This window comes from Wolffia australiana, chromosome 2 (assembly GCF_029677425.1).
Source record: "Wolffia australiana isolate 7733 chromosome 2, ASM2967742v1".
Classification (NCBI taxonomy): domain Eukaryota; kingdom Viridiplantae; phylum Streptophyta; class Magnoliopsida; order Alismatales; family Araceae; genus Wolffia; species Wolffia australiana.
This window is the reverse complement of record NC_135836.1, coordinates 24,262,357-24,279,003: the sequence shown is the minus strand read 5'-3', so window position 1 is coordinate 24,279,003 and position 16,647 is coordinate 24,262,357. Positions and strand designations below refer to the sequence as shown.

The following is a 16,647-nucleotide window of genomic DNA, read 5'->3' as shown; positions in this document are numbered from 1 at the left end:
AAGTTTATAGCCTAAGGACAATCTGCTCAAAATATTAGGGAATATTGATATGATTCCAGGCTGGGTTCATGAATGACGCCATCCAGCAAGACAACCCAGTCCAAAGGCATTTGAAACCCCGTTACTCAAATGCTAGAACCAGTTGGAAGGGGTGTGAAATTGCTTATGTGTAGGGTTTGACAGTTTGGACCGGGGACTGGTCGGACTGGACTGAACCGGGACCGCCAGTCCACCATTTTAGGGTGGACCGGCCGTTTGGGCCAGATCCGGTCTGATGGTCAAACCGGACTGGGACCGGATTAAAATAAATAAATAAAAAATCCCTGCTTCCCCCTCCACCGATCGTGTTCCCCTGCCTGGTCGCGTCCCCCCCCCCTCTCTCCCTCGCTTTCTCTCTCCCTTCGTCTCTCGCTTTCTCTCTCGTGCTCTTTCTCGTAGGCTCTCTCTCCCGTTCTCTCTCTCTCTCTCTCTCTCTCCCATTCTCTCTCTCTCTCTCTCTCTCTCTCTCTCTCTCTCTCTCTCTCTCTCTCTCTCTCTCTCTCTCTCTCTCTCTCTCCCATTCTCTCTCTCTCGCGTTCTCTCTCACACGCTCGCTCTCGCTCTCCTGTTCTCTCTCACACGCTCGCTCTCTCTCTCCCGTTCTCTCTCTCTCCTGCTCTCTCTCTCTCCCATTCTCTCTCTCCTATTCTCTCTCTATCCCGTTATCTCTCTCTCTTTCTCCCGTTCTCTCTCTCTCGCACGCTCTCCCTCTCACTCTCTCTCTCTCTATCCCAGTCTCTCTCTCTCTTTCTCCCGTTCTCTCTCTCTCTCTCTCTCTCTCTCTCTCTCTCTCTCTTTCTCTTCCGTTTTTCTCTCTCTCTCCCATTCTCTCTCGCGCGCTCGCTCTCTCTCCCTCTCACGCAGTCTTTGAGTCCCTCTTTCTTTCTCTCAATCTTGAGAATGTTTAGTTTAACCTTGTTTCTCCTCCAACTCTGTTAAGTTTGTTTCATTGTATTTCAAGTTATGTTAGGTTTCTCCACTCTGTCAAGTTTTCTTCATTTCTTTTAGGCTTCTTCTCTTTTTATTTTACTAGTGGGGCCCGCTCGCAATGCGCACTTCGCGTGGAGAGAGAAGAGATAGAAAGCAGGGCTGTACTCATTATGGGAGATAAGAAGAAAAACTCATCTTCAGCCATCCTTGCAGCATAAGTGGAACAGTGGGTTTCGTTGACTGGAGCTAGGTTTGTGTTCTTGTATCCACATCTTCGAGTGGCATGAAGCACATGTTGCATTCGTGTCTCCGAGAGAATGTGGTTGAATGGTTGCCACATTGCGGGTAGCTGCGAGGAGTGTCCTCACATTCGCTGATTTTGTAGCTCGACGATAGGCAATTAGCTCGGGCCGACGGCTGCCCTCAATAGCGAGCGCAATCATAGTCCAGAAGGGTACACCAATTCCTATTATAGTAGTATAGATGAGATTAGTAGTAGAGATAAATGTTTTAAAATCAATACCTAAAATAATATGGGGGATATAAAATTTCATTACTCATACAGTAGAGGTGTAGAAGGGCATATTAAAAATAATCCATACTTTTTATGGAATTTACAATATTTTATTCAGGAAAATATAAATATACCTTCCCGTCCTAGTATCTCTTCTTTAATACCTCAGGAGCGATATAATAATGTGTGCCAACCGTTGACTTCGGGTGTGAAGTAACAACGAAGACTAAATTAGAAAGAGAGAAATGACCAGAATAGTGGAAAACTAAATGTACAATGTCAATGACATCAAACCTTGGAAATCCAGCAATTGTGTAGCTTCAATCTTGGAGCAAACGACGTCAAAATGTATGGATAACAACTTCTCAATCACTATCAGAATTTCCACGCATAATTTAGGGATTGAAATCAGAATTTCTGAATGACAAAAAAAATTTCCAGCCACAATCAGAATTTTTCAAGGACAATCAGAATTTCTCCAGCACAATTTAGGATTTCCAAAACGTATGGATATGAATTTCGCGCGCAAATGTATGGCTATAAACTTCTCAATCAGATTTTCAAAGCACAACCAGAATTTAGGTATCCCTATATCAGAATTTCTCAATCACAATCAGAATTTATAAGGACATTTTAGGGATTGAAATTTATGATATGAACTTCTCAAGCGGAATTTTCAAGCAAACTAAGAAACAGGGCATGGGAATCTCCATCCCTTGAATTGAGTCGTTCAAGTCGTTGAATCGAGCTGTCCAATTTTTCTCCCTCTCTTACACTGCGTCCAAGATCTCGATCCCTTGAATCGAGCCGTCCATTTTGTGCAAACTCGACTCCAAAATCCGATCGACAGCAGGGTGAACATCCAGGTTGTGACCGAGAACCATACGTCGGGCGATTTTCGTGTTCTTGGGGCGCCGCTCGATCACTCTCCCTCTCCATCTTCTCTCTCACTCACTCCCTTCTCTCTCACTCTATCTTCAGCCAATCAGATCACAGTATCCCTCTTCGGCGACATCATTCTCATCTCCGAAAGGCCAAATCTTTACCATGGCCCTCACGAGGCCGTCGTCGACTTCTTTGCCTCCGTGGGCTTCAAATGCAACTTACTGCGACCCTTGATCGATTTGATCAACTAAATGCCATATTGATCAGATCGGCCTCTTGGCAGCTGTCAGGATCCAGCCAACCCCATTAAACCAAGTTTGGGGCTTGAAACAAACAATGAAAAAATGATCTTACAGGAAACAGCAATCGATCCAAGTTTGGTAGCAGGCAAGGATGAAAGGGCGCCTAAAAACCGTCCCATCGCCCTCGTCCAGCACATTCTCAACGAAAACCTAAATTCAACGGAAATGAAAAACAGCGGAAACTATTTTTTAAAAAAAAACCTAAACAAATCTATACTACTAAGCCAAGTTTGGGGATCCAAACAAATCATGAAAAAATGATCTTACAGGCAATAGCAATTGATCCAAGTTTGGTAGCAGGCAAGGATGAAAGGGCGCCTAAAAACCATCCCATCGGCGTACGTGCAACACCAACAATGCAGACATCTGTGCAGAAACATTCGTTTTAGAATGATATTTTATAGGTGTGATTAATCAACCCATGAATTAGATCAAGAGATAGTTTAATAGTTGAAAACTAAATAAATTCTTCACTATTGGACATATGGCGTGATTAATCGACCCATGAATTAGATCAACAGAAAATTTAATCTACTTGAAAAATAAATGAATTCATGATTATTGGACAGATGGTGTGACTAATCGACCTGTGAAATAGATCGAGAGATTCGTGATTAATCGACCCATGAATTAGATCAACAGAAAGTTTAATCTACTTGAAAAATAAATGAATTCATGATTATTGGACAGATGGTGTGACTAATCGACCTGTGAAATAGATCGAGAGATTTTTTAATCTATTTCAAAATCTATATAAATTAACGATTATTGGACAGATAGTGTGACCAATCGACCCACGAATTTAGGTTGGATACTGCGTGAGCAAAAAAAACAATCTTGATCGCAGATATGGATAATAATGATGAAAGTGGATTTTATTTCTCATCTATAGACAACAGAAAAAAAATTCTAGACTATTGTTCTAAAACGAATCATAAATACACGAATCAACAATGCAGACATCCATCGCTAGAACCCTCAGAAATCGAAAAACTGAAATCTAAATTAACGATTATTGGACAGATAGTGCCACCAATCGACCCACGAATTAGATCGGAGACTGTGAGAGAGATAGTTTACTCCATTTGAAAAACAACGTGTAAAAAAAATCATAATTGATCGATACTGCGTGAGAAAAAAAGGATATTGATCTAAGATATGGATAAAAACGATGAAAGTGGAATTTAGTTCCCATCTACAGACAACAGAAAAGAAATCTAGAATATTGTATCGTTCTAAAACGAATCATTAATACACGAATCAACAATGCAGACATTCGTCGCTAGAACCCTCAGAAATCGAAAAACTGAAGGTGCATGCGTTTTCCGCAGAAATCGAGCCACAGAACATCTCAATGAAAGCGATCGATCTCGAGCAAAAAATTCAACGGAAACCTTAATTCGACCGATATAGATTATATATATATTATAGTCTAAACTCCAGACAGATCAAGCAGAGAAACCGTAGCGATGGAGAGGAAATGAGGAAAAGAAACCGCAGCGAAAAAAACTCACAGATCGCAACGTGTCCGATCATAAGTGATCACAACGTGTAAAACAAATCATAATTTTCGGATACTGCGTGAGAAAAAAAACGACCTTGATCGCAGATATGGATAATAACGATGAAGCAACTTCCATAAAAAAATCAAAGAACTCAAAGACCTCAGATTTAGTAAACTCGGATTCCTTTTCAACTGCTGACGTCGACGGAGCCTATGCGGGCCCTCCCCGCTCGTTTAACTCGGTAACGATCCGGGAGATCAGAGATAAAAAAAACTCAAAGAACTCACAGATTTGAAGCGAGTAAAAAAAAAAAAAGCGAGTAATTGATCGCAACGTGTAAAATGGAAAAAATGAGCATTGATCGGATACTGCGTGAGAAAAAAAAATCTTGATCGCAGATATGGATAATAATGATAAAGCACATATTTGAAGCGATCAATTCCTTGCAAATATGGATACCCAGGATATTGATCGCAGATAATAATCCATATCTGTGATCAATATCAAATATCAGGTATGGATAATATCGCAGATAATAAAAAAAGTTCTGCATTGATCGCAACGTGTCCGATCACAATGTGTAAAAAGGAAAAATGAGCATTGATCGGATACTGCGTGAGAAAAAAAAAGATCTTTATCGCATATGTGGATAACCAGGATATTGATCGCAGATAATAAGAGGGATGTCATGAGACAGATAAAAAACTCAAAGAACTCACAGATTTGAAGCGAGGAGAGTGAGATAAGAACTCACATATTCACCGGCAGCATCGCCATCCCATCCGCATTCTCCATCAGGTCCGTTTGTGTAACTGTTTTCTGTAAAACAGTTTTCTGTAATTGGCTGCTGCTACTCTTTCTCACCTCTCTCTCATTCTCTCTCTTCTCTCACACACTCTCTCTTCTCTCTCACTCTCTTTTCAGCCAATCAGAGGCCAGAAGGGTACACCAATTCCTGTTATAGTAGTATAGATTCTTCTTTTCATCATCTGTTCTTCTTTTGCTTTCTTTTTCTCCTCGTTTTTATTATTCTTGTCTTCTTATTTTATTCTGCTTTCTCCTTCTTTCCATCTTCTTTTCTTCTTATTTTATTCTTCTTATTCTTCTCCTTTTCAAGTCTTCTTTTATTTTTTCTTCTTCGTTACCTTTTTCCTACTATTTCCTTCTTCCTCTTTCTCCTGATTTTCTTATTTCTAATTATGTTTCTTTACCTTCTTCCTTTCGATCTTCCTTTCTTCTTCTTTAATTCTTCTTTTATTGTTAAATTATTATTCTTTCAACCTTATTTTATTCTTCTATTTTCATTTTATTCTTCTTTTCATTTTTCATGATGGGCTTCATAAGTGACTTCGGAACAAACTTTCCCTTCGATCAGAAGTCCATACCATTTTTTTATCCTGACTTTTTATTCTTCGACTTTGACTAGTCAACGTGACTAGACCGGGACTGGGCTGGGACCGGACGAGACCGGACTGGAACCGGACCGATCCTTAGGTAAGATTTAGGTCCTTGCTAAAAGTACAGACCGGGCCGGGACCGTCAAACCCTACTTATGTGTGAGTTACCTATTGCTCTCCTTTTTCATTCTCCTCTATTTCTCTGTCTCTGTCTCCTGTCTCTGTCTCTCCCTCCCTCTCTCTCTCTCTCTCTCTCTCTCTCTCTCTCTCTCTCTCTCTCTCTCTCTCTCTCTCTCTCTCTCTCTCTCTCTCTCTCTCTCTCTCTCTCTCTCTTCTGGCACATGGTCTCCTATCCCTCTTATTTCCCTACTTCAAAGCTATCACTCTATCCCCTTTCTCTACTTTTGTCACTCTGAAACATTAGAGCAACTTTTTGGAATCCGAAGTTGATTGTTCGTTTAATGATAGGATTACAAGGTTTTGAAAGAATCTATCCAGGTTTTATCAAAAGCATCCAAGGCCAGCACTTAGGAAAGATACCTGGAACACTAATAAACCCACCCCTGCAAGTATGCCACTATACCTCATGCACGTACCCTCGCAATGCAATGCACAGAATATGCAATTTTCAAACTCTTATAATTCTATGTTTGTGCATAGCTCAATACATTGTGTTTTTTCATTCCTAGTGGGAAGTAGGCTGGGTTGGGCCAAACGACACTATCGGGGGTACAGGAAGAAGAAAATCATTGCAAGGGGAGACTGTAGACGAGTCGAAAACTCGGGTTTCTGTAGTCAGCCAAGTCAGCAAGGAGGCTGATGTGAACTAGAAAGACTTAATTTTAAGATTAGCTAGTAAGAAGTGCACATGTACCCTTATACTCATTAAGAGATTAGGTGGTCATGATTCAATACAATACTACACATAGATAGGATAAAATCTAACGGTCAAGATTACACTTAGGCACGATCAAATCTAGCAGTTAGGATTACACATAGATAGGATTAAACTAAATGATTTTCATTTGCCTTGATATAGCCATTACATTTGCTATAACAACTAGGACTAAGTGTCACACGATCAAATCTCGAGCTAGGCTTCTTGCTCGGAATTGGCGTGTGCCGGCCTCAGTGCTTGGAGCAGAACACTGAGTAGCCTTGATCTCTTGTAGCGGAAGCTTTGCAGATTGCTTAAGATCGCATTGAAGGGATTAGAAGAGATGGTGGTGCTAGGCACTGTCAGGGAATAGGGTCATTGCATTTATATCATAGAGAGTACATCATCATTGGGGGTAATTACATGGGGGAAGACGAGGGGTGATACTACGAACGAGACGAGGCGCTTTGTGCCAATGTAATGTCGCCACACCGCATCAGGGCCGCCGCTCCGTGCGCGCGCGCTCGCTCTGCCACTACACAAGTGCGCCGGGCCGGGTGCCGCGCGCCCGAGAGCCTGGCGATCACACACGCCACCCCTGCCTTGACGATCACACACGCCACCAGCACCCGTGTCGACACTCTAGTGCGCAATCTACGCGTCGCCGCCGCATTTAGCGCCCCCCAGCTGGGCGTTGTGCGCCCAACACTACCCGCAAGAGCACTACGCCCGCTGTGCCATCTCGACGCTCTCAGTGCGCCACATGTCTTAGTCTCCTCGAGGGATGTCTCCCAGGCCTGCGCCCCGCACACGCAATGCGTGCGCTGCCCGCGCGGCCGCCGCATGGCACCCAGCACAGCTCCACGCGCTACAACCGCGGCACGCCGCCCAACTTGCGCATCCCGCACCCACGCGCAGCACTTCCCGCTCCCACGTGCAGCGCTCGGCGCTGGCGGGTAGCGTCGGCGCCCGCGCATGGCGCTTGGCGTTGGCACGCGCGCGCACACACCGTTCAGCCCACGTGCCCAGCACGCGCGGACCATATCTAATCCGTCCCGCCTTGGGCGCAGACGGGCACGTGCACAGTCTGCCGTGAATCACCACCGACAGTGGCAATAGCCTGAAAGATCAGGTATTTGGGCATCGCTAACCATAATGACTCAGTCCTTTAATGTCGTGAGCCGAATTACAACGGACACGCCCTCCCAATAAGCACGCATGCCTCTGGGCAGGGAATGCCGCCTAGTTAGGGGCATAACACTAAGACATAGATAACTAACTACTATAGTGTAATATAAATACAAACCACTTGTATCAGTTTGATTTTGGGTTAATGACACGATCTTTAACCATATCTTGTCTCTCTCTCTCTCTCTCTCTCTCTCTCTCTCTCTTCTCTTTCTCCTCTCCATCTTCTCTCTTCTTGTTCTTCGTGTTCTACTACACGCGCAGATTTTACGGAGACTAGATACAAGCAGATCGGTGTGCACAAGACCAATTATAAAAGAAAGTAGACCAAACCATCCTGTCCAATCAGCATTGGACAAGAAACCCTCTATAAATACATATTTCACCAAACTTTCTTAAATTTCCACGTTCAACGATAAACATTGAAATTATAGGCCGTGAGAAAAACCATTCTCCTTACAAAACGTGTATTTAGTACCATTGGGAGCGCTCATTGAAAGACCATGTGATCCGTTCCAACAATGAACACATTGATTGAATTCTGAAGGAGAAACCACATATTCAGCCATGTGCTAATTGAATGGTTTTCACAATAGTCCACCCTAAACTTAATCCGTTCCTTTGACTACAAATTAGCACAAGAAAACCCCAGATTATTCAACTTTTCCGTTCATCGTGTTATTAGCGTTTTCTCCCTTTATGGATATCAAGATCCCTTCGACAGCCTTTTCTTTATCACAACTGCTTTCATCTTATAATGAAGACAAAATAAAACGAACCTTTAACTTCTAATTGAATCACACTTCATTGGAACCACCAACAATTCAGATAAACTATTCTTATAATTCATACCAAATATAATAAACAGAACATCAGTTTAAGTATCAAATATCCAAAACAAAAATTATTATAATCGAATGAAGTACGACAAAATTGAAAATTATAGACAAAAATTTGTCCAAACGGATTTCCTAAACGGGTTAATTTAACACACCGAACAAGCCAAGAAAATTAAATAAGCTGACTAGAATTTGTGGGGACAAGATAGCCAGCAGTGCCGCCATGTGACATTAAATGTGGTGCAGCTCGCGTTCGCGTAGACTCCAAGTGGGGATGTTCAGTCAGGCGGAGAAGAAAGAACTAACGAAAGAACGGATGGTGGAGATTTGATAGCAATAAAGAGCAGAGTGGCCAGGGGCTGGAAATTTCTCCAGATATCTACAAGTCGTAGGATCTAAGTTAGAGTAAGTTTACTGCGCATGCATGGGACCAGCATCGGCTACCTGATTATGAAAGGAGATAATGAGTTTCGTAAGATTGAGGCGTTCTCCCTGAAGTTTCGTACAAGGGTGGGAAACGGAGGATATCTTGACGTGCCTTCACTTTTTTTGCAGTTGACAGAAGGATATTGTATTCTTTATTGAATCGGAGATTGATATACTTATAACTTATAAGCATTTAGTAGCATAGACTCGGAGAGAGAGAGAGAGAGAGAGAGAGAGAGAGAGAGAGAGAGAGAGAGAGACAGAGAGAGGAGTCAGATAGATGAATAGCGAGAGGTAGAGAAATACAACGAGAGAATAGAGAACTCTATAGATAGCGAGGGAGAGATAGCAAGTCAGACAAAGTAAGAGAGAGAGAAGAAACAGCGAGAGAGAGAGGATGAGAGACAGATAGAGAGAGAAGAGATAGAGAGACAAAGAAAGTAAGGGAGAGAGATATAGCGAAAGAGCGAGGACGAGAGATAGAGAAAGAGAGGGTGAGGACGAGAGATAGATAGAGAGAGAAAGAGTGAGAGAGAGAGAGAGGGAAATAGAGAGAAAGAGTGAGAGAGATAGAGAGAGCGATTGAAAGAGAGAGAGATAGACAGCGAGTGAAAGAAAAGAGGAAAAGAGAGAGATAGAGTGAGCGAGTAATAGAGAGAGAGAACGAGAGAGAGAGAAAACAAGAGAGAGAGAGATAGAGTGAGCGAGTAATAGAGAGAGAGAACGAGAGAGGGAGAAAACAAGAGAGAGAGAGAGAGCGAGTGAAAGAAAGAGAGCATGAGAGAGAGAGATAGTGCGAGCGAGTGAAAGACAGAGCGAGAGAGAAATAGAGAGAACGAGCGAAAGATAGAGAGAGCGAGTGAAAGAGAGAGAGTTTGAGAGAGCGAGCGAGAGAGAGATAGAGAGAGCGAGTGAAAGAGATAGAGCGATAGAGAGAGAGAGAGAGCGTAGAGAAAGATAGAGAGAGCGAGTGAAAGAGAGAGAGTTAGAGAGAGCGAGTGAGAGAGAGAGAGAGATAGAGAGAGCAAGTGAAAGAGATAGAGCGATAGAGAGAGAGAGAGAGCGAAAGAGATAGAGTGATAGAGAGATTACAGAGAGCGAGTGAAAGAGAAAGAGAGAGAGAGAGAGAAATTAAATGTGTTCGCGTTGGACCCGGACCACTGCAAGCTACAAGGTTCTCCAAATAAGCGGAGAAGAAGAGGTGGGTAGGTCGAGGTTTTACGCAGCGCCTTCAAGACAACTCCAAAACGCGCCCCTAAGGAAGAGGCGGCGAAGCCTCACCTGCTGACGGAAACTCACACAGACTCCACATCTCGCTCTCCACCCTTCTCGTCAATCGTCATCATCACCTCCGACTAGTGCAGTAAAGGAGCTTGTAGGCCCAACTCAAATGCTCTCTGAACCCTTCCTCTGTACAGAGAGAGAGAGAAAGAGAGACAGGCTCTTATTAAACATCCCGCACTGAATACCGCGTCCCTTTGGAACAGCGGCCATGATCGCAGCAAACCGGGCCTGAGAGCACTGAAAGCCATGGACGACCGAGGAAGAACTCTTTTTCTTCTTCTTCTTCTTCTTCTTCTTCTCGCCTCCGTCAGCGCCACCAACGTCGGCCCGCTGAAGCTCTCCCGCATCAACCGCCATCTCTCCAAGATCAACAAACCCCCTCTGAAGACTATCCAAGTAACCCATCTCTCCTCAACTCCCTCCTCCTCCTCCCTTTCTAAATCCCTTCTTTCTTTCTTTCTCTCTCAGAGCCCAGACGGCGATACCATCGACTGCGTCCACCGCCACAAGCAGCACGCTTTAGACCACCCTTTATTAAAAAACCACAAAATCCAGGTTATCTCCCTTCGTAGCTCTCTTCTTCTTCTTCTAAGTTGCAACATTATAATGTGGAGTTTTGATTTGCAGAGGGCGCCGGGGCAGCGGCCGAGGAGGAGGAAGAGCGCTGCAGGAAACTTCACCGGAGATGGGTTTTACAGAAGAGCTTGGCAGACTTGGCACTCCTCTGGGCGCTGTCCGAAGGGGACGATTCCCGTTAGAAGAAGCTCCGTGGAAGACGTTCTGAGAGCCAGATCGCTGTACCACTACGGGAAGAAGCCGCGCCGGCCGGCTAGCCTTGAAAGGGAGGTTGACCCGCCGGACGTTGTCAGCGCCAACGGGCACGAGGTGGGTGTTTATTGAAGACTGTTCTTGGACTTGAAGACTGTTCTTGATTGATTTTTGTGGGCAAATCTTTGTAGCACGCCATCGCTTACACGGCGGCGGAGGGGGAGATCTACGGCGCCAAGGCGACGATCAACGTCTGGGATCCGGCGATCGACGGCTCTAACGAGTTCAGCCTCTCGCAGATCTGGGTCCTCTCCGGCTCCTTTGACGGCGCGGATCTGAACAGTATTGAAGCCGGCTGGCAGGTAACTCGGCTACCAGTCTGATGATGAGAAAGAGCGTAATTTTTCTCTTCTGGGTTGGTGAAGATCTTGCCATTAATGCCCGCCGTTGCGTCATAAATAATACTCTCTGCATATTCTGAGAGAGAGGGAAAAAAAAAAGAAATGGTTTTTCTGATGCTTGACGTTGTTCTAGTCAGGTCAGCCCCGAGCTTTATGGAGACAGCAGGCCGAGGCTCTTTACGTACTGGACGGTGAGTTGGAGTTCCACTTGGTCTTCCTTCTATCTATTTTTTTGGTTCCTCTGGGAAACCCTAACGATGGATGGGTTGGTTTAATTTGCAGAGCGACGCGTACGAGGATACTGGCTGTTATAACCTACTCTGCTCCGGCTTCGTGCAGACCAACAACAGGATAGCTATCGGCGCTGCCATATCCCCCATCTCCTCTTACTCCGGCGACCAATTCGACATCACCATCCTCATCTGGAAGGTTAACATTAACCCTCACTCTTTCTCTTTGTTTATCCTCACTGTCACGCTTAAAACCTTGTTCTGAGAGGTGTTAAGCCCTAATCTCTTTCCATCATCAAACGCGGGTATCCAATCACTATCATCATGAAATCCTCTCTCTTCTCTTTGTTTACCTTCACTGTCACGATTAACCCCTAATCATCAAGCTCCTGCCAGTCTCTCTATCTCCATTCTTACAGCTTCTTAAACCCTTGCCAGTCTTTCTCTCCATTCTTACTGCTTCCTAGACCCTTACAAATCCTCATCTCCATTATAACTGCTTCTTAAACCCTTGCCGGTCTTTCTCTCCATTCTTACTGCTTCTTATACCCTTACTAATCCTCTTCTCCATTCTAACAGCTTCTGAAACCCTCGCCAGCCTCTCTCCGTTCTTACTGCTTCTTAGATCCTTACTAATCCTCCTCTCCATTCTAACAGCTTCTTAAACCCTCGCCAGCCTTTCTCTCCATTCTTACTGCTTCTTAGATCCTTACTAATCCTCCTCTCCATTCTTACAGGCTGTAAACTCTTCTTAAACTCTTGCCAGTCTTTCTCTCCATTCTTACTGCTTCCAATCCCTTACTAATCTTCCTCTCCATTCTTACAGCTTCTTAAACCCTTGCGGGTCTTCCTCTCCATTCTTACTGCTTCATAATCCCTTACTAATCTTCCTCTCCACTCTTTCTGCTTCTTTAACCCTAATCAATACTGCATCTTTACACTAAACCAGTCTCTCTCCCTTGACACTGCGCCTTGGACCCATACTATTCTCCCTCCGTTTTAACTCCTTAGCCCTTACTATTCCTTATCATAATGCTGATAGCCAGTCTCCCCATTCTTACTGCTTCTCCCCATTCTTACTGCTGCATGAACCCGAATTATCACTGCTTCTTTACACTGAAACCAGTCTCTCATCATTGTTCCTGCATTCAAGAATCATGCCAGTCTCTCCATTCTTGCAACTTAAAACGTAAAAACGACCTCTCTCAATCTTCTTGAACCCTAACCCTAACTAAACCACTAGAACCCTGATTTTGGCAGGATCCGAAGCTAGGGAACTGGTGGATGGGGTTCGGGGACAGCACGGTGGTGGGGTACTGGCCGGCGGAGCTGTTCACGCACCTGGCGGACCGAGCGACGATGGTGGAGTGGGGCGGAGAAGTGGTGAATATGCAGCCCAACGGCGCGCACACAGGGACCAACATGGGCTCGGGCCGGTTCGCCGAGGATGGGTTCGGCGGAGCCAGCTACTTCCGCAATCTCGAGATCGTCGACGGCGATAACAGTCTGATCGCCGCCGACTCCATTTCCACGCTCGCGGAGAACTCCCGCTGCTACAACATTAGAAGCTCCACAAGCGACGCTTGGGGAGTTCATTTCTACTTCGGGGGACCCGGGAATAATCCCAAATGCCCCTGACTCGAGAATTATGAACAGTGATTTTCCGGGTCTCTATTCATTCGACCTGCCGTTACCGAAGGCCGCGGCTTTTATACCAAGTTTCTTTCTTTACCCGGTCTAAGACGAAGCAAGAAAGCCACCCTTTTAGTTTATTCCCCCGAAGATCATATAAGAAATATGTATAATCTATAAACACTACCGAACAAAAAATTGAAATGTAATGAGAAAAACTGGAGTAAATTAATTGAAGACAAAGTGTTGTTCCTACGGTGCAGAAAGAGCTCGGCCGAGTTCTTCCAGTTCATTGTAAACTCAGTGATGGAATGGCCTTTTTTCATCTTGAATTAAAGCAAGGTCCGATTCCAAGTGATCCATATCGGATCTTTCAGTTGAAGAAAGCGACTCTCCCCAAGTGATCCATATCGGATATTTCAAATCTACCCTTTTAGATAATGCGCGCGAAGATCATCGAAGAAATATGTATAATCTATAAACACTACCGAACAAAAAATTGAAATGTAATGAGATAAACTGGAGTAACTTAATTGAAGATAAGTGTTGTTCCTACGGTTTAGAAAGAGCTCGGCCGAGTTCTTCCAGTTCATTGTAAACTCAGAGATGGAATGGCTTTTTTTCATATTGAATTAAAGCAATGTCCGATTCCAAAAGTAATATGATTGTCTGTATTTTGTCAGCGGAATCTGGTTCTTTTGCATTATAGTCGATGAATAGTTTGATGCACTTTCTAAGCCATGATCTGGCATGATGTACAGAATGCAGTGTTCGTTTGGTCATCTTCACTGCGAATAAATGGCTGGATGCCACGACAATGGTTGTAGAATTTTAAGTTGTCATGAAACATGCAAGAAGTACGCAAACTAGGGGATTGTTCAAATAATTTCCTTGAATATTTCCGCAAACTTTTCTCAGGTCAATCCATAGATCCTACAACTCAGTCACCAATCCACTAGTTCAGGCACACACATGCGAAAATAATCGGTCGATGCCACTCTAACGGAGAAGGATTTCAAGTTGTACAAGAAAGAGCAATATATAACGATGAGAATCAACAAAATCTTTTCCTTGAATTTTTCTTGAAAGAGTTTCCAGCTCAATCCGTAAATCCTACAACTCGATCGCTAATCCTCAAGTTTCTGTACACAAAGGCCAAAAAAAACGGCTCGATGGCTCAACAATAGAAAAGAATTTGGAGTTGCCCTTGATACAGCAAGGAATATGTAAGCCCCGAGGAGTAAACAAAATCTTTCCTCGAATTTTTATACATAAATCCTAGAACTCGACCCCAAATCCACAAGTTTATGCACAAACAAATTCGAGCGAGAGAGCAACCAATCGGTGCACGACAAAACATGAAGAACCGAGACAAGGAGAGGGAAATCGCGCACCTTCTTCAGAGCTTTCTTCCCCACCCTCAAATCGCCATTTACGACGGAAGCGGGCGAGCTCTAGTCGCCATGGCCGAGACCTGAGACTGCACCTGAGAAGCCCTAACCTTCATAGCCATGGCTCGGTGGAAGAACTGCTCCCTCGACAGAGCTCGAACGTTCTTCAAGTACGCGTCGAAGGGGATCACACCTTCCTGCACGGCTTTATCAAGCGAGTACAGCGTATCCTCAGCGGCCATGTCCGCAGCCGTGCACTCCACCAGCTGCCGCGAGAGCGCATCGCACGGCTCAAACACCTCGTCGACGCTCCCGCCATCGCCCTTCACCTTGTCCAAATTCTCGCCCACCCAATCTCCGAGCAAATCCGAGTTGATAACCCCGATTTGCAGCATCTGCTCGAGCCCTTCCTTCTCCTCCTGCATCTCCCTCAGCCCGGCGGCGAGCTCCTCCGCGCGCCGCCGCAGAGCCGCCTGCTTGGAGAAGAGATCCTCGACTTCCTGCTCGCGGCTCTTCCGCAGAGCCGCGATGTCGCCATGGATTGTCTCGAGGAGCTTGGCGACGGCGTTCCGGCGGTAGACCTCCGCCGGGTCCTCCGTCGGCCGTCGGATACGGGGCGGAGTAGGATCGGACGGCGGAGGGGGGTTAGGGTTGTCGCGGCGGGTGTAGAGAGGGGGGTGCTGGCCGAAGAGGCGCGAGAGGAGGCGGACGAGGTCGACGAGGTTGGAGGAAGGGTAGATCCAGTTCTGGAGGTAGGCGACGTTGACGTGGCCGGATCGATCGACGTAGGGGTGGTTGCGCTGGATGACCATGTCTCTTGTGGGGGTGAGGAAGACGGAGGGCGGCGATCGGGGGTAGGATTCGAGCAGCCAGATCACGGCCGGGATGTTGTAGACTACGCCGCCGAAGAGGATGGGGATTGTGCCTTCTACCTGGAGAAGTTGCAAGGATCGGCCGTCGTTGTGCGTGAAGACGGAGGATTTGGGGGGGAGCGAGGGGAAGGCCTCGAGAAGAGAGATCAGGTGCTGGCGGATCAGCCATTTCACGTCCTCGGCGTAGGGAAGGGCGTTCGGGCCTCTCTGCGAGAGCGCGCCGCTCAGGAACTGCGACCAATTCTGGCCGTTCGCCACCGCCGGGGGCTGCGGCTGCACCATTCGGAGCTCTGCAAACCCTAGCGAGCCGGCGAGAGGAAGAAGACGATCGATCCCCTAGCGGTTACCCGTCTGCTGTGCCGCCGGAGCAGTGTAATTCTTCCGCTCTTTTTAAACCCAGCGAGTCGTTTCTTGCCACGTGGCGGCCCTCCGCTGACGTTCACGCGGTTATTAACTTGGCCCCCAAGGAACCTGTTTCCAATTTAAAAAAGTGTCGACGTCATCCGTCGTCCGTTCTCGTCTCTTGCACTATCTTTGGTCTGGTCTGGTCTTGTCTGATCCCGGTCCTGTCGTTTTGACTTGTCATTGTCAAAGTCAAAGGGGAAAGAATGAATAGGAATCCAACCATAGAGTTATATTACTCAATCGTAAGAATTTATCACTCAAATATGATGAAATAAAGAAACATAAAACAAGGCCAGTAATGGCATATTTATAACTCTTCCAATTGTAACTCAATTTGAAGAGTCACTCCCTCCCGGTTGGGCTCCCAATTTCCCTTGGTCACTCCCCACCTTCCTCCCTCCCCCTCAGTCGCAGTCCTTTCCTCTCTTCTCGGGCTACCCCCCTTCTCCTCGGCAAGTAGCACTCTGACGGAAGCAAATTGCGTAATTATTTTAATTGTCGTTGTAATTTTAAGTTGCCTACAATCAAATAAATTTATAAAATTTAGAAACTTACTCAAATATGTATAAGTGAGAATAAGGTCATCTTCACAGGGACTGGCCTTAAAGTGTATATTCAATAGTTGAGTTGTTAGTTAAGAAAATGTAGTAATAATACTAAAGATAATCAGAATGAGAATAGGTAAGTAATTAGTAAGTAGAGAGAATATTAGTTTAATAATATCAGTATAGAAGAGAGACTATCTGAGATTATATGCATCTA

The 16,647-nt window shown here is 45.2% G+C and overlaps 3 protein-coding genes across 15 annotated transcripts; 1 reads left to right on the top strand and 2 right to left on the bottom strand.

Moving 5' to 3' along the window:
- Positions 1-1,116: 1,116 nt before the first annotated feature.
- On the bottom strand, positions 1,117-10,155 carry LOC144700191 (uncharacterized). 13 transcript variants are annotated; one of them, XR_013580681.1, is made up of 5 exons: positions 2,938-3,477; positions 2,723-2,820; positions 1,778-1,855; positions 1,618-1,683; positions 1,117-1,435 (listed from the first exon to the last, which is right to left on the bottom strand). XR_013580681.1 is itself a non-coding variant. In XM_078571627.1 (5 exons), exons 2-5 carry the CDS (start codon positions 2,997-2,999, stop codon positions 1,167-1,169), a joined length of 507 nt encoding a protein of 168 aa, XP_078427753.1. In that variant the 5' UTR covers positions 3,000-3,036; positions 4,895-10,155; the 3' UTR covers positions 1,117-1,166. The 13 variants fall into 13 exon arrangements, 5 of the variants coding, with proteins under 5 accessions (XP_078427753.1, XP_078427750.1, XP_078427754.1 ...); XM_078571627.1 differs by lacking the exon at positions 1,618-1,683 and adding an exon at positions 4,895-10,155 and having other exon boundaries at positions 2,938-3,036; XM_078571624.1 differs by lacking the exon at positions 1,618-1,683 and adding an exon at positions 4,930-10,155 and having other exon boundaries at positions 2,938-3,036.
- Positions 10,156-10,254: 99 nt separating this feature from the next.
- Positions 10,255-13,316, top strand: LOC144700189 (carboxyl-terminal peptidase (DUF239)). Its single transcript, XM_078571621.1, has 7 exons — positions 10,255-10,582; positions 10,655-10,741; positions 10,814-11,071; positions 11,146-11,316; positions 11,493-11,546; positions 11,638-11,784; positions 12,846-13,316. The coding sequence occupies exons 1-7, from the start codon at positions 10,433-10,435 to the stop codon at positions 13,221-13,223; spliced, it is 1,245 nt and encodes a 414-aa protein (XP_078427747.1). The 5' UTR covers positions 10,255-10,432; the 3' UTR covers positions 13,224-13,316.
- A 1,058-nt stretch (positions 13,317-14,374) lies between these two features.
- LOC144700190 (protein ELC-like) lies at positions 14,375-15,832 on the bottom strand. Its single transcript, XM_078571622.1, has one exon. It carries the CDS (start codon positions 15,760-15,762, stop codon positions 14,650-14,652), a length of 1,113 nt encoding a protein of 370 aa, XP_078427748.1. The 5' UTR covers positions 15,763-15,832; the 3' UTR covers positions 14,375-14,649.
- Positions 15,833-16,647: the final 815 nt, after the last annotated feature.

Coding starts and splice junctions, on each gene's coding strand:
- LOC144700189 (XM_078571621.1), top strand. CDS start 10,433: ATGGACGACCGAGGAAGAACTCTTTTTCTTCTTCTTCTTCTTCTTCTT. Junction 10,742..10,813: donor TAAAAAACCACAAAATCCAG/GTTATCTCCCTT, acceptor TTTGATTTGCAG/AGGGCGCCGGGGCAGCGGCC. Junction 11,072..11,145: donor TCAGCGCCAACGGGCACGAG/GTGGGTGTTTAT, acceptor AAATCTTTGTAG/CACGCCATCGCTTACACGGC.
- LOC144700191 (XM_078571624.1), bottom strand. CDS start 4,970: ATGGAGAATGCGGATGGGATGGCGATGCTGCCGGTGAATAT. Junction 2,821..2,937: donor TGGATCAATTGCTATTGCCT/GTAAGATCATTT, acceptor CGTTGAATTTAG/GTTTTCGTTGAGAATGTGCT. Junction 1,856..2,722: donor TGGATCGATTGCTGTTTCCT/GTAAGATCATTT, acceptor AAATTCTGATAG/TGATTGAGAAGTTGTTATCC.
- LOC144700190 (XM_078571622.1), bottom strand. CDS start 15,762: ATGGTGCAGCCGCAGCCCCCGGCGGTGGCGAACGGCCAGAATTGGTCG.